Source organism: Ursus maritimus, unplaced genomic scaffold, assembly GCF_017311325.1.
Source record: "Ursus maritimus isolate PB19 unplaced genomic scaffold, ASM1731132v1 scaffold_24, whole genome shotgun sequence".
Classification (NCBI taxonomy): Eukaryota; Metazoa; Chordata; class Mammalia; order Carnivora; family Ursidae; genus Ursus; species Ursus maritimus.
The window spans coordinates 44,703,407-44,719,331 of record NW_024424897.1 but is presented as its reverse complement, the minus strand read 5'-3'; the positions used below and the strand labels follow the sequence as shown (position 1 = coordinate 44,719,331).

At 39.8% G+C, this 15,925-nt stretch overlaps 3 protein-coding genes and 1 long non-coding RNA gene across 4 annotated transcripts in view; 2 read left to right on the top strand and 2 right to left on the bottom strand.

Moving 5' to 3' along the window:
• SRR (serine racemase) overlaps window positions 1-7,135 on the bottom strand; it is a 7,987-nt gene extending 852 nt beyond the window's left edge. Inside the window, 7 exon segments of the mRNA XM_008695271.2 lie at window positions 1-32; window positions 514-588; window positions 717-836; window positions 2,353-2,456; window positions 2,877-3,003; window positions 4,765-4,936; window positions 7,119-7,135. The exon segment at window positions 1-32 is cut by the window's left edge and continues 1 nt beyond it. Coding sequence (XP_008693493.2) covers window positions 1-32; window positions 514-588; window positions 717-836; window positions 2,353-2,456; window positions 2,877-3,003; window positions 4,765-4,932 — 626 coding nt within the window. The 5' untranslated portion in view covers window positions 4,933-4,936; window positions 7,119-7,135.
• The window catches only part of TSR1 (TSR1 ribosome maturation factor), a 19,501-nt gene extending 11,031 nt beyond the window's left edge, over window positions 1-8,470 (top strand). Inside the window, exon 16 of the mRNA XM_040641152.1 lies at window positions 8,239-8,470. Coding sequence (XP_040497086.1) covers window positions 8,239-8,270 — 32 coding nt within the window. The 3' untranslated portion in view covers window positions 8,271-8,470. The remainder of the gene's footprint in view (window positions 1-8,238) is intronic.
• Window positions 8,471-9,465: 995 nt separating this feature from the next.
• Window positions 9,466-14,443, bottom strand: LOC121105053. The gene is made up of 2 exons (XR_005837497.1): window positions 14,305-14,443; window positions 9,466-9,785 (listed from the first exon to the last, which is right to left on the bottom strand). It is a non-coding gene; the product is annotated as an uncharacterized LOC121105053 (long non-coding RNA).
• A 10-nt stretch (window positions 14,444-14,453) lies between these two features.
• Window positions 14,454-15,925, top strand: part of SMG6 (SMG6 nonsense mediated mRNA decay factor) — a 229,962-nt gene continuing 228,490 nt past the window's right edge. Inside the window, exon 1 of the mRNA XM_040641151.1 lies at window positions 14,454-14,668. Coding sequence (XP_040497085.1) covers window positions 14,581-14,668 — 88 coding nt within the window. The 5' untranslated portion in view covers window positions 14,454-14,580. The remainder of the gene's footprint in view (window positions 14,669-15,925) is intronic.

Here is a 15,925-nt window from a genome sequence, read left to right as displayed (position 1 = left end):
GCAGCATATACCTTCACACTAGGTCTCAGAGCCTGTGAAGAGGAATATTAGACATCTTAAAACTAGCATTTTGCCTGCATACCTGTAGTAAAATAGGCAATACAGGTAACTCATTTCTTTTCTAGAGCCTTTCCCTTGATTGATGTAATAAAAATAGATCTTCAAACATTTTAAATTGTATGCCTAATACTAGCCTTTAGTTGCTTAGATCACATCTGGTTCTGGTAACTAGGGAAAAGAGTAGCCCCTTACTTGGATAGTGGGTTGTTGAGGTGGAATTCAGGAAAAGGACTGTGAGGATGCCACTCATTGTAACTGCTTTTGCCCTGTAAAGTTGTTACAGATTAAGAACAGGGTAGTGAGGCAGAGAAGAGCTTTCCATTTCAAGTGCCAAGAGTTGATGAGAAGGAACAGCAGTTGGGAATGTTGAGCCAAGTATCCGCAGTGTACTATGATGTAAAATAAAATTCTCTGTGCCTGAAGTGGGGAGTCCTCCAGAAGCTATTTTCTTACCTTAACTGCAATTGCTATTCCAGCAACCATTCCTCCTCCTCCTACAGGTACCACCAGTGCATCTACCAAGGGTACCTTTAGTGAAAAGAATATAGAATATAAATAGGTCTATTTATAATCAATTTTATATGTACATAAAATAATTGACTCTACAGCCAAACATCAGCTTTACCGGTGCCTAAACAGGAATTAACAGCTCTTACCTGGTTTAGTACTTCCATGGCAATTGTCCCTTGCCCAGCTATCACTGCAGGCTCCTGGTTGGGATGTACCATGATGCCTTCTGTTTCTTCCATAATTCTTCTTGTAACATTTTCTCTGGACTGAAAGAGTACATTAAATTAACGTACTTGATTTGTATTTCAGATTTCCCAACAAGTTAGATTTAGTTATTTAACACTTTATTGGCCGTCTTTCTTTTTTCAGACTTTTTTTGGGCACTGGGGATAAACTAGTCCCTGTGCTCAGTGGAGTTATGTTCTAATGGTATGGGGAGGGGTGGCATATAAATGAATATATGGTATGTCTAAATGCTATGGAGAATAAGTCTGTTTTATAGAGTGTGCTCAGGAAGGGCCTTTGGTGATGTGACATTTTAATAGGTTTGAACAAGTGCTGTGGATCTCCAGAATATTCCAGGGGGAGAATAATAGCAAGTGCAAAGACCACCAAGTAGGAGTGCTTGGCTTTTTTGAGAAAGGGCTAAGTTAATGTGGTTGATGTGGAATGTTTGGTGGGACAGTAATGGTGGGAGATGATGTCAGAAAGATTGAAATGGGCCAATTCATCCAGGCCTTAAATGATTGCAAGAATTTTGGTTACCATTGTATATAAGATGGGAAACCATTGGAGGATTTTCAGCTGACAAGTTTTAACTTATTAAATGGGTAGTTCTGGTGTTGGTTAGAAAACAGACTAGTTGGGCAAGGGTGGAAGGAGAGAGACTACTTAGGCTACTGTATCTAGGTGAAAACTGATGTTCATTTGAATCAGAGCATTGATGGTAAAGGCTGTTAGAAGTAGTTGGATAATAGAAACGATTTTTTTAAAGTTTATTTATTTATTTTTAAGTTACCTACATCCAACATGGGGCTTGAACTCATGACCCTGAGATCAAGAGTTGCATACTCTTCTAACTGAGCCAGCCAGATGCCCTGGATAATGGAAATGATTTGGAAGTAGGACTAAGATTTGGATGTAGGGTGTGGGAGAATTCTCAAAGGTGACTTCATTTAGTTTGAGCAACTAGAAGGATAAAAGTTGCCATTTACTGAGATGGGGAAGACTGGAAGAGGAGCAGCGCTGGGGAAGAAGATCAGGAGTTTGGTTTTAGACATGGTAAGTTCGAGGTGCCTATTAAGACATTCCAAGTGGGAATATCAGGTGACATACAAGTCTGGGTTAAGGGCAAAGGTCAGGACTGGAGTTAGAATACAGGTGATATTTTTTTTCATATATTTTTTAAAGATTTTATTTATTTGAGGGAGAGCGAGAACAGGGGGAGGGGCAGAGAGAGAGAAGCACACTCCCTGCTGAGTGCAGAGCCCCACACGGGGCTCAATCCCAGGACCATGAGACCATGATCTGAGCCAAAACCAAGAGTTGGTGACCCAACTGACTGAGGCACCCAGGCACCCCAGAGTATAGATGATATTTTAAACTATGAGATTAATGATCTCATCTGAGTGAGTATAGGTAGAGAAAAGGTTGGGCATGCTAACATTGAAAGGCAAAGAGGAAACACAGGAGATAGAAGAAACAGCTGGTAGGCTAGGAAGAGAAGTTTCATTTGATGGTGAAAGTTGTTAAGGTGATGCTGAATACTGTTCTCTTTCTTACCTCATCACTCTGTTCACTGTACACTATGGAGGCTCCATAGGCTTGTATTGCCAATTTTTTACAATTGGGAGCTGTTTGGGGCACCACAATATAAGCAGGAATCCCTGGGAGGGAGAAACATGTTTAGTTAGTAGAAATCAGGAGAATTTATAAACTTCTTTTTTTTTTTTTTCTTATTAATAATGATTTTTTATTATATTATGTTAGTCACCATACAGTACATCCCCGGTTTTCGATGTAAGGCTCGATGATTCATTAGTTGTGTATAACACCCAGTGCACCATGCAATATGTGCCCTCCTTACTACCCATCACCGGTCTATCCCATTCCCCCACCCCCCTCCCCTCTGTAGCCCTCAGTTTGTTTCTCATAGTCCATAGTCTCTCAGAATTTATAAACTTCTGTTCAATTTGCTTATAATGAGATAGGAACCTGGAAATAACCTTCCCAGAATAATCACCAATCTCACTTTCCCACTCTTCTCTGATGATCCTACCCAGTACCCTGAGAAGTCAGTTAAGTACCTTCCAGTTTGGCAGCATAGGCGAGAGCCTGGCCATGGTTTCCACTGCTATGAGTAACCACAGCTTTGGGCTTCTCTTCTGAGGTGGCAGGAGTCAAGCCTTTGATTGCATTAAGTGCACCACGAATCTGGAAAAGGGATGGTGAAACCGTGGATTTGATTAAAAAGTTTCTTTTCAGGGCGCCTGGGTGGCGCAGTCATTAAGCGTCTGCCTTTGGCTCAGGTCATAGTCCCAGGGTCCTGGGATTGAGCCCCACATCAGGCTCCCTGCTCAGCAGGAGGCCTGCTTCTCCCTCTCCCACTCCCCCTGCTTGTGTTCCCTTTCTTGCTGTCTCTGTCAAATAAATAAACAAAATCTTAAAAAAAAAAAAAAAGTTTCTTTTCAAAACACCAAGGAGTTTTCCTAGGTTTTCTCTTCCTAACACTGCCCATCCATTATATCACAAAATCTGGATTGTACCTCTGAAATATGTGTCTTTGCCACTACCTTGGTGAAGCCTCATTTCTCAACTTGCATATTATCAAACCTCAATTGATCCTGCCCCAAGGATCATTCTCTAATACTTACACTAAGTTATGAAAGTGACTTTTTAAAAATGTTATCTTTTTATTGACTGCCTATTTTGTAAGTACAAATTCCTTACAAGTTGCAGTCTTTCTAAGCACATTTACTGCTTCTGTTACTGTTGTAGCCATCCTAAATTGCTTCCAGTTTCCCTCCTACAGGTTAGCTCATACCCCTGTACCTCTCAGCATGCTGGTACCCCTACATATAGTTCTTTTCGTTCATTCCCTCATCTGGCTAAAAGTACTCATCCTATAAAATTTAGATCAAACATCACCTGTTTCAACTTCCTTGATCTCCCATGCAAAATGAGGCATTTTATTACATGTTATTTTATTTGTATCTCACAAGTTACTTGTCATTAACCTGTTTGTTGAGTAGCCTATCTTGCCCTACAATTGTTAATAGTACAAGACCTACTGCTTATATGTATGTGTGTGTGTGTGTGTGTGTGTGCCTAGTATATTAATGAACAGAAGTATTTGATGTGTGATGAATGAAAAATAAACCATGGCAGAAGCAAAGGGCAAAAGAGAATAGAGTGTTTAACATAAAAGTGCTCATTAATGGTGGGGAAAAGTAATCCTAAAACTACCACTTAGTAGGTACTAATACCTATCAGGCATGGTGCTAAATGCAACTTTCAGATTTTTACCTGAAAGGATCTTAAAACTCAACTAACAGAAATTACTGCAGTGAATCAACACAGAAGTCTTTTATCTTTTTACATTTTTAAAAGTTTATGTAAGTAATCTCTACACCCAATGTGGGGCTCGAACTCACAACCCCAAAATCAAAAGTTGCATGCTTTTCTGACAGCCAGCCAGGCACCCCCAGAAGTCTATCTTTATGCAGAGGAAAGGTTCTGACATATTTTGTAGAAAAAGATCTTACTGATGAGGGCTTAGCTAGATTTAGATCTTTTATGTTCATAATAAGGTATCAATGAATAGTGAGTTGACGCAAAGTGAATGCCTAAACTTGGTTGTTTATGGGTTAATCACACTTCCCCGTGTTGCCTTGCAATAATCAAATTAATGTCTATTGTCTGGGTTTAATCACAAGTTGCCCCTTTCATTCTCAAACGTCTTTGGACACTAAATTATATCATCACCCCAATTATAAGAGATTTTGAGATTATGTAGAAGTGGCTTATAAACACCGTAATGCTAAGTAACCAGCACTTGATCAAAGGAAAATTTCTACAACCCTTTTCTCAGCTATAAAAATAGTTCTACCTACCTCACTGGGTGGTCAGGAGGATCAATTAAATAGGTAAGGAGTTTGAAAAGATACATGATACATTACCAAAAGGCATTATTACCTTAAAAGATCCAGTTTTCTGGAAGAGTTCACATTTGAAGAAAAGATTGCGCCCTGTTACTTGATTCAAAATGAAACTTGTTAACACTGGTGTGAGGTGAATAAAATCTTGAATGTTGACACGAGCTTTTTCAACATCAGCAAAGGAGATGCAGTACTGAGCACACATGATTCTGAAACCCAGAAATAAGGGGTCAAAGCAAAGCCTGAGACAATATGTTTAAAATGAAAAGATTTTGAAAATGGCTAACAGACCCACAGAATGTACAAGAGTGAACCATAATGTAAACCATGGACTTTGGTAATGATGCATTGTAGGTTCAATTGTAACAATCCCATTCTGGTGGGGGATGTTGATAATGGGGAAGGCTCTGCTTTTGTGGGCGTATGGGATACATGGGAAGTCTCTTCAACTACCCATCAATCTTGCTGTGAACCTTAAATTGCTCTAAAAAAATTTCTCCAAAAAAAAAAAAAAAAAAAAAAAGGGTAGGGGAGGAAAATGTACAACACAAGAAAATAAACCTGGGTCTGTGGTATTAATGGAATGGTCTCCAGTACTGGGGCTCCAGAATCTCTGTATAGAAGGGAACTTGCCTTGAAGCTGCGTTTCTTAGTAAATATGTTTTGTTTTTTTCTGGTGAAGCTTTATAGGAAATAATTGGTGATTATAGAAGGCTTAAAGCTTACGCCTCACCCTTTATCATCCATCTCTTGGCACTGTCACTGGTCTCTACTTTTTCATCATTGTGAAGCTTGAATGAACTGGGTTCAAAATCTGTTATAAATTTTTATTTAAAAAAATTATTTCACAAGGGGGGATATTGCTTACAATCCTATCTTCTTAATTATGTTCATTTTCTGTCTCCTGTTTCTTTAGTATACATACATTACATGACAGTTAAAATCATAACATTTTGTTTACTCCTATTCCATTTGGCTCAATTTCCTCAAAGTTTCTATAATTATAATTTTCAATAAGTTATGCTTCTGTTTTTCACTATTTGTAATGTAGCATTTAAACACGAAGTTTCCCTTTATCCTTCCTATGAACAAACACAAGCTGTGCGTGTTCAATTAAAAAAACAATTGGATCTGTTTCCTCCCCAAACACAATTGCTGTCTAAGTTCTAGGATTTATCTTTCCAGGCCCACATACATTTACAGACAAAACTTTTTTGACAGGTTTGGTAACTTGCTTTTTCTCAGACAATATTATGAATATGAATTATTGCTTATCAATAGATATACAACATTTTAAATGGCTACTTCTTTTTACAAAAATACCATAATTTAAAAAAAAGGTTTTACATAACTTGTTGAACATAAAGATTTTTTTTTCTATAATTTTTTGTCTATAATAATGTAATGAACAGATACGTTGCAAGATCTTTGTGGGTAGATTTCTGCCAAAGGGTATTTTGCATCAAAAAGTATGCACACTTCTAAGACATTTGATACCCACTGCCAAACTGACTTCCAGAGGTGTTGCAGATTTTATCAATTTACACTCTCAACAGCAGTTTTTAAGGAATGCCCTTTTCCCTTCACCCTGCTGTGTCATATTTGATCTGTCAATTTAATGAAATATGTCTAGTAATTTGACTATATATTTCTTTACTAGTGATTAAACATTTTTTCCTGTATATTGGCCATATTCTTTTGTGAATCTTTAACATAACACTTCCAACCAAATGATCTATTTTTTTCTGAAATGCCATGTTTATCAAAAATTAAATTTCTGTTAATGCTTGGAAACTTTCTGGACTTTGTATTTTGTTCCACTAATCAGACTGGCAGTTCCTTCTCCAGTTGTTCACTGTACTAGTACATTCTGCCATGATAACTGTAAAATGTATTGGCTTTTCTCACACATAAATTCTTTCAAATGAACTTTCAAAATCCTTTATCAAGGTTGCCAGTTTAAGATCTACAAATGAACTGGGGGCATAATTGACATTTAAAAATACTGAGCCTTCCCATCCATGAACATGGGTGTCTTTCAATTTAGTATGGTGTTTTTGTTTTAGGTTTCTCAAAAAGATTTTCATTTTGTAAGTCCTGTGTAGATATGATTAAATTTATGCCTAAGTACAAATATTTTTGTTGTTTTTGAGATAAGGTATATATTTTTTAAAGGTTTTAAATATTTGTCAGGTAGAGCTCACAAGCAGGGGCAGGGGCAGAAAGAGAAGCAGGCTCCCTGCTGAGCAAGGGCCTGATGCAGGCAGGACTCAATCCCAGGACTGAGACAATATGGGATCATGACCTGAGCCAAAGGCAGCCATTTAACCCACTGACCCACCCAGGCATCCCGAGATAAGGTATTTTTAACTAGGTATTTAAATTGCTTACTGATGGGGCGCCTGGGTGGCACAGCGGTTAAGCGTCTGCCTTCGGCTCAGGGCGTGATCCCGGCATTCTGGGATCGAGCCCCACATCGGGCTCCTCTGCTATGAGCCTGCTTCTTCCTCTCCCACTCCCCCTGCTTGTGTTCCATCTCTCGCTGGCTGTCTCTATCTCTGCTGAATAAATAAATTAAAAATAAATAAATAAATAAATAAATTGCTTACTGATGATATATATGAAAAGTAATAACTTTTGTATATTTAGCATAGAATAGGATACTTAAGTAGATTACCTTGTTAGATCTAATAGTTTTATAGTTGACTCTCCAATCAATTACCCTATCTGCAATTAAAGATGATTTGTCTTTACCTTATAAGTATACCTCTGGTAACTTTTTCAGTGACTTCACAGCTAATTGGTTTATCTGGATTTGCCACTTCCTCCTGAATTAATTTTGGTAATTTATATTTAACTTTTTGGGGAAATCATCCAATTTAAAATTTCAAATGTTGTAGTATAAAGTTGAACACACTAATATTTCTAAGCATTCTTCCTATCTTTGGTATTTTTTATTCAATCAACAAATATTGAGCACCTCTATGTGTCAGACATTATTTGATCCTGGGATATAGTGTTAGAAAAATGACTTGTCCCTGCTCTTAAAGCTTATAATATAGTGGAGAGATGTGTAATAAATAATCCAAAAATAAATATATATTTACAAATATTGATAGGTGATATCAGGGAAGTGTGTTAGGATACTATAATGGGAGGGTATTTAGATCAAGGAAGGAGGTTAAGGAAGGCGCTCTAAGGAGAAGTGAAATTTAAGTTATGACCCATAAGGTGAATGGGCAGAATAGATGGAAAAGTGTTTCAGGGGAAGGGAATATGTGTGAAGGCTTTACGGATGAAAGGAACGTGGCATGTTACAGAAACTAAAAAGAAGGCCAATATATATGAAAATAGTGATCAAAGGGGAGTATGGTAACAGAGAAAGAGAGTGAAACTGGCAGGGTCTACATCATAAGGGACCATGACTCATGAATTTTTTTTCTGAAGAGCAATGGAATGGCATTGGACAATTCTGAGCAGGTAAGTTACATGTTAGAATTTGTATTTTCAGAAAAATCACTCTGGCTACATTGTGCTGAATGAAAAGGAAAGAAATAACATTGGAATCACGGACTCCATTTAAGAAGTATTGTCTACATGAAACTCGCCAGGTGCTTGGATTGAAAGTGAGGGTAGAAAAAATAATCGAGATACATTTTGGAAAAACAAATCTGATTTAAAAACGGGCAAAGGACTTGAATGGACATTTCTCTAAAGAAGATATACAAATGGACACAAGCACATGAAAAGATGCTCAACATCACTAATCATTAGGGAAATTCAAATGAAAACCACAATGAGGGGCGCCTGGGTGGCACAGCGGTTAAGCGTCTGCCTTCAGCTCAGGGCGTGATCCCGGCGTTATGGGATCGAGCCCCACATCAGGCTCCTCTGCTATGAGCCTGCTTCTTCCTCTCCCACTCCCCCTGCTTGTGTTCCCTCTCTCGCTGGCTGTCTCTATCTCTGTCGAATAAATAAATAAAATCTTAAAAAAAAAAAACACAATGAGATACCACCTTACACCTATTAGGATGACTATTAAGCAAACAAGTGTTGGCTAGGATGTGGAGACATTGGACTTTTTGTGTACTATTGGTGGAAGTATAAAATGGTGCAGCTGCTATGAACAGTACGGTAGTTCCTGAAAGAATTAAACAGAATTACCATGTGATCCAGCAATTCCACTTCTGGGTATATACCAAAAAGAATTCAAAGTGTTTCAAAGACATATTTGTACACCTATGTTAATAGCATTATATATAGCATTATTCATAATTATTATTATTCATAATAGCCAAAAAGGGGGAGCAACCCAAGTATCTATCAACAGATGAATGGGTAAACAAAATGTGGTATATACATACAATGGAATAGCATTCAGCCTTAAAAAGGAAGGAAATTCTGACAGGCTACATGGATGAATCTTGGGGATACTATGCTAAGTGAAATAAGCCGGTCACAAAGAAACAAATACTGTATGATTACACTAATGTGAGGTACCTAGAGTGGTCAGATTCAGACACTCAAATGGTGGTTGCCAGAAGCTAGGGGGAAGGGGAATGGGAAGTTGTATAGTTTCAGTTTTCCAAGATAAAAAGAGTTCTGGAGACTGTTGTAAACAATGTCAACGCACTTGACACTACTGAACTGTACACTTAAAAATGGTTACAATGGTATATTTCATGTTATGTGGACTTTACCACAATTTAAAAAAACACAAACACACAGACACACGAGAGAAATTTTGGAGATTATAATTAGGCCTCTTGGTTGCAAGTCATAGAATACCAGTATGAACTGGCTTAGGCACAAGATGGAGCTAATAAGACTGGTTCATGGAATCCAAGAAGAGTTGAACCATGGAAAGGGGAGGAATATGAAACTTCAGGAACAACTGGAACCAGGGACTTGAGATTTTTCCAGGACTTTCTCATTGTTTCTCAACTCTGCTGTTTTCTGCATGTTGGCTTCATTCTTTTTCATTGCAGACCAGCTGGTTCCACATGGCAGGACATTTGGGGGCTGACAGCTCCTGTTTTACATTTTATGGCTTCCACACTGGAAAGGGATTTTTTTTCTTAGTTTCAGTTCAAAAATTCTGGATAAGGATTCTGATGGGTACATCTTGGCCCAGGACCAGTGGTCAAGGGTGTTAGGTCATTTGACAATACTATGCAATAGTGAGAAGTATTTACAGAAACATGAAAAAGAATGATTTCTAAAACAATATCAATTATGTACATTTAAAACACATACATAAAATGATACTATATATTATTCAAAGATACATGTATATCCAAAGACACATATTAAACACAATTAGAATGGCTACCTAAGAAGGGAGGGAAGGAACATGAATAAATGGAATGAAGGAGAAAAGATAAAATGAGAAAGGACTTGTTGATGAAAGGGTGAACCAAATTGTATGACTGCCTCAAATTTCTGTACCTGAGGGGAAAATAGCAAGCAAAAGTGAGAAGAAAAAAAGGAAAGAAAAACAAAAGGTACTTCTGAGTGGGAATGGGGGGGCAGTTTTCGAGAGAAAAGGTGAGAATGTTGAGGTAATGAATACCATAGCTGTCCACTACGGAAATAGAAAGCACATATTCTGATATTGGATTTAATGTGTGGAGTGAGTGAGGTGGGAGTTTAGGGCAACTCCTGGGTTTTGACTTGGATGATGACATAATTTATTGAGATATGACTGGTGAAGCAACAAGTATTTCAAGGGAAAATCAGATACTTCATGAGATGTTTGAATTACTTATGAGACATCTAAGAGGATGTCCTTTTTTTTCTTTGCCAGAAATGTGTCCATTTTTAATGTCTATTTTATTTCTGAAAAATGAGCTCTTCAGTTTATCAAGTTCTATTTTATTATTTTCTGATTTTATCTTTATTCTATTTTCTTGTTTTAATAATTCTTATTAATTTTCATCTTTTTAAAAAATATTTTATTTATTCATTTTAGAGAGAGAGCGTGCAATCGGGGAAGGGGACAGAAGGAGAGGTAGAAAGAATCTGAAGCAGACTGCACTGGTCGCAGAGCCTGATGTGGGGCTCAATCCCACCACTGCGAGATCATGACCCTAGCTGAAACCAAGAGTTGGACGCTTAACCAACTGAGCCACCCAGATGTCCCATTAATTTTCATTCTTTAGAAACCTTTTTTAATTTAAAATTTTTATTTATTTTTTAATTAAGTTTTAAATTTTAATTCCAGTATAATTAACATACAGTGTTATATTAGTTTCAGGTGTACAATATAGTGATTCAACAATTCTATGCATTACTCAGTGCTCATCAGGATAAGTGTACTCTTTAATCCCCTTCACCTATTTCACCCATCCCCCCACCAACTTCCCCTCTGATGACCATCAGTTCTACAGTCTTTTTCGTGGTTTGTCTTTTTCCTTCGTTTGTTTCTTAAATTCCACATGAGTGAAATCATGTTATTTGTCTTCTCAAACAGACTTAATTCATTTAGCCTTATACTCTCTAGCTCCATTCATGTAACTGCAAATGGCAAAATTTTATTCTTTTTTATGGCTGAAAAATATTCTATTGTTTATATATACACATCACATCTTCTGTATCCATTCATCTACTGGTGGACACTTTGGCTGCTTCCATAATTTGGCTATTGTAAATACTGGTGCAATAAACACAGAGCTGCATGTATCTTTTTTGAATTAGTGTTTTTGTATTTTGGGGGTAAATACCCAGATGTGCTATTACTGGATTGCCTTCTTTTAAAATTAATAATAAACGCACTCAGGCTATTAATTTTCCTTTGAGTACTGCTTTAATGATATACCATAGGTTTTGCTATGCAATATTTTCATTAATTTTAATTTTTTAAAAAGATTTTATTTGAGAGTGAGAGAGAGAGAGAGAGACCACTAGAGGGGGGAGGGACACAGGGAGAAGCTGACTCCCCAGTGAGCAGGAAGCCTGAAGCAGGGGTCGATCCCAGGACCCTGGAACCATGACCTGAGCTGAAGGCAGATGCCCAACCGACTGGGCTACCCAGGCACTCCTAATTTTAATTTTTAAAGAATCCACAATCTTATCTTTGTTTACTTTTTTGAGCTATGAGTTATTTAAAATTTATGTTTAGGGTGCCTGGGTGGCTCGGCTAAGTGATTGCCTTTGGCTCAGGTAATGATCCTGGATTCCTAGAATCGAGTCCCACATCGGGCTCCCTGCTCAGCAGGGAGTTTGCTTCTCCCTCTGATCCTCCCCTCTCTCGTGCCTTCTCTCACTCTCAAATAAATAAAATCTTTAAAAAAAAAAAATTTGTTTTAAGAAAATTTCCAAGTAGCTAGATTTTGCTTAATTTGTCATTATTCATATCTAGTTTTACTACTCTGTGCTCAGCAAACATGACCTGTACAGTTTTTGGTTTTAGAAACTGAATTCCTCCAGGGGCACCTGGGAGGGCTCAGCTGGTTAAGCATCTGCCTTGGGCTTGGGTCATGATCCCAGGGTCCTGGTATTGAGCCCTGCATGGGGCTCCCTGCTCAGTGGGGAGTCTGCTTCTCCCTTCCCCCCCCCCCCATTCCCCGCTTGTGCTCTCTCACTCTCTTTCTCAAACGAATAAATAAAATATTTAAAAAGAAAAAAAAGAATTTGAATTCCTCCCTTCTCCACTATCCAAACTTGTTATTTTTTGGATTACCCATATGTGACCAAATTCCTACTAGAAGAATTTAAAACATTACAGAAACATAAAGACCTTTTACTCTCTAACCCTTAAATCTATTCTCTTCCATAAAGATAACAACTTTAAAAAGTTTAGTATGTTTTCTTGCACACCTTTTTTTGGACGTATTTATATAGAAACTTACATATACAATATATGGTTTTTTGCTGCACTTAGAACCATACTCTATATATTGTTCTGCAACTGGCTTTAAATTTTTTAAAAATTATATATCTTGACTGTTTTATGTCAAACACATTTTAATTCTTTAAACTCAGAAGTTTTCATTTAATACAGGTCTAATTATGATTGTTCATTTATTTTTACCTTGTTATTTCATGAACCATTAAATCTGAGAGCTAAATTTAAGTCTTAAATTTAAATTTTCCCATCAACTTAGTAAATTTTCTTCTATTACTTCTTTGATTCCTGCTTCTCAGTCAGCTCTGTTATCACCTTCTGGAACTTGTACTTTATTATTAGTTTTCTGGATCCATTCTCCATGTTTTCTATTCTTGTCTCTCATAGTTTCATGTTATATTCTCCCCTCTGAGTTCTGGTAAATTCTCTAGAGCTGGCTAAACTTTTGACGTATCTCATCTGCAGTACAGAGACTGTTGCATTAATTTGGCAATCATGTTTTTCCTAAGAATTTGTTCAGATTATTTTTCCATCTTTTGAAAAAAAAATTAATGCAATGTCTTAACTTCAATGTTAAAACGTATTAGTTTTGGGGCACCTAGGTGGCTCAGTCGGTTGACCATCTGCCTTTGGCTCAGATCATGATCCCAAGATCCTGGCATCCATCCCCTCATCCAGCTCCCTGCTCAGCAGTGGAGTCTGCCTCTCCCTCTGCCCCTCCCCCAGCTCCTGCTCTCTCTCTCTCTCTCTCTCTCTCTCAAATAAATAATAAAAAAAGAATTATAGTTTTTAATATTTCATCCTATTTCGTTCGTATGTTTGAAAGATTGCCATTTGCTCTGACCACTCAACTTAATCTCCTTCTTCTGAAACACTGAATCTTTTCACCTATCTATTGACATTCTCCATCTGCTTAGCCTTCTGGAGGTGAAATGTGTGTCACGTAATAGGGATTGAATGAGTTCTGTCACAGATTGTTCAAATCTTTTAGACCTAGTCTAAGGAAAATTATTGGTAACTATTCTTTGATGGTGTAGAGGTCCAATAGACTGTATGGGATTGGTGGAGGGAAGCAGCCTTGGGGGAGGGACTGTCACCGCAGTTCTGAACAGGGGCTCAGGAACAAGTTAAAGTACCAGTCTTCTGATCAGTTATATTTTAAAGATGTAAAAAACAAAACAAGACAACCACCACAGATCCAGGGAAGTCAAGTAATTTTTCCAAGAACCCACAATGATACAGAACTTCCCAAATCGACTTACAATACCTTTTGACATGCTTCCACACAACCTTCCCTCAGCAAGAGCCAACTATACTGTATTTTTTTTTTTTTAAGAAAAGTGTGTGTGTGGTGGTGGGGGGGGGGGGAGTCAGGGGTCTTGGGGATGTAGTCCGCCATAAAGGAAAAGACTGATACTCTGATACTCATCCCCTGTGTCACCCTGGGCAATTTGCTAAGCTTCTCTAGAAAAGGGGGGAGGGGGACACACGGATAATAACTGCTCTTACAAGACCTTTAAGGTCTTCAAGTAAAAGCCTGGGGCGCTAGTCCGGGTCTGTGGCGGGAGACCTTGGCCTAAGATGACTGGAGGCGGCCGGATTGTGGGGTGTCTCCGTCAGCCCGAGCCCCTGACCAGCACCAGTGTCCTCGATGGCCACCACAGAGGCAACAGCAGCCACCGCCGCGAACGCCCGCGTCTCCTGGCCTGGCTTAGCCTGGCCTCTCCTCACCTCACAGCAGCCGCGTTCCCAACTCCAGCCTCAGCTCACCTTCCCGACCACACCTCTGCGCACGCGCAGCGCCCTCCTCCCCAGCTCTCCGGAGCCGCTGAACTTGCGTTCAGAGCTTTTCCTCCCAGTGCGGCCACCGTCGTTAGGGGAGGAAGGCGGGAGGGGGCGGGGACACGGGTGGGAGGTGGGTAAGCGCGCGCACCGCCCGTCCGTCGTGGTTTCCTGGCTGCGCGCGGTGGTGGCGGAGTGGCTGCAGCTGTAGCAGCAGCCGCGAAGATGGCGGAGGGGTTGGAGCGTGTCCGGATCTCCGCGTCGGAGCTGCGAGGGATCCTAGCCGCTCTGGCTCCGCAGGCCGGGAGCAGAGGTGAGTCGCGCCGCCCAGCTGCTGGGCTGGGCCTGCCCGCCCCGCCTCCCTCTCCTCCTCTGCCTCCTCCCTGCTCAGTCGGCGGCGCTCCTGAGCCCCCGCCCCTTCCCCCAGCAGTGGGGGCGGCGGCCGAGGGCGGTCCCCTGGCCTCCCCACCAGCCCGAGGGCCAGTGTGGAATCGGGCTCAGCCCCGGCCCCCTCCCGTAGAGCCCAACCCGAGTTCCTGCCTCCGCCCCCTTTCTCACCGCGAAGGTGACTGTTCCCCATTGCCCCAGCCTTCTCAGACCAGTTTGTGGATTCCCAGTTGTCGGGAGAAGCGGCGGGGAGTGGGCGCTGGGGTCTGGGGGAGGCCCTGGGATGTATCGTTCCCAGAGGAATCATCCGCATGCCTTCCCTGTCATCTCTTTAGAGTTGAAGAGAAGGAACTGGGGAAATCGAAGAGAAAAATTGAACAGCTTGGGACTTCCTAGCTGAACTTTTTCCCCCAAGGCAGGGTTCTGAAAGCTGCGCCACCGGAGGGATCCAGGAGCTCCGGTAGAGAGCTGACTCTACTCTGGTTTGCCCTTGGCATGTGTGGGAGCAGTTTTTATCAGAGAGAATGCTTATCTTGCAAATTAAAGTCTCTGTCCACACCAGGAAAGCTCCAAGGAAAATTCTAGTATCTCATCTCTCCTTTGTTAGGTGGTGTAGTTGTGTAGAATGGTGGTTGTGCTTCTGCAGGCTTGTGGCCAAAGTCTGTGAAATTGATTTTCATTGGTCATTTGAATTGGATTATTCAGGGTGTTTTCTTCCTCTGCTGAGTAGTAATAGCTCTTCTCATTCTTCCTCCCCACCTCTCACCTAAATTACAAAGGCTCCTGAGGGTGAGTTATTCTGGAGGTAAGCTGCTTTATCTATATTCGTACTTGATGAAGTAGTCTTTTAAGCTTTTGAAAATACTGAAGCAGTATCTTAAACTTCAGGGGTTTTTGTGGTTTTGCTTCTTTTTGTTTTGTTACACCTGAGTTAAATGCTGGAGGATATTATTTATTCCTGTTATGGGCTTGTTTGTATTGGTGTTTATAGAACAATACTAGGATTTTTATAAAGCATTCTGTTTTGAGCACTCTATAACCTTGTTGATTCCTGTCAGTTTCCCATTGACAAGTTTTGTGGTTATTTGTAGTAGTCTCTCTCCTTAACAGATAAAGGTAACATGTACAAAAAATAGATACTTGCTTATCTGTTATTCAGTAAGTTCAGGGAGCCTGGTGAGTA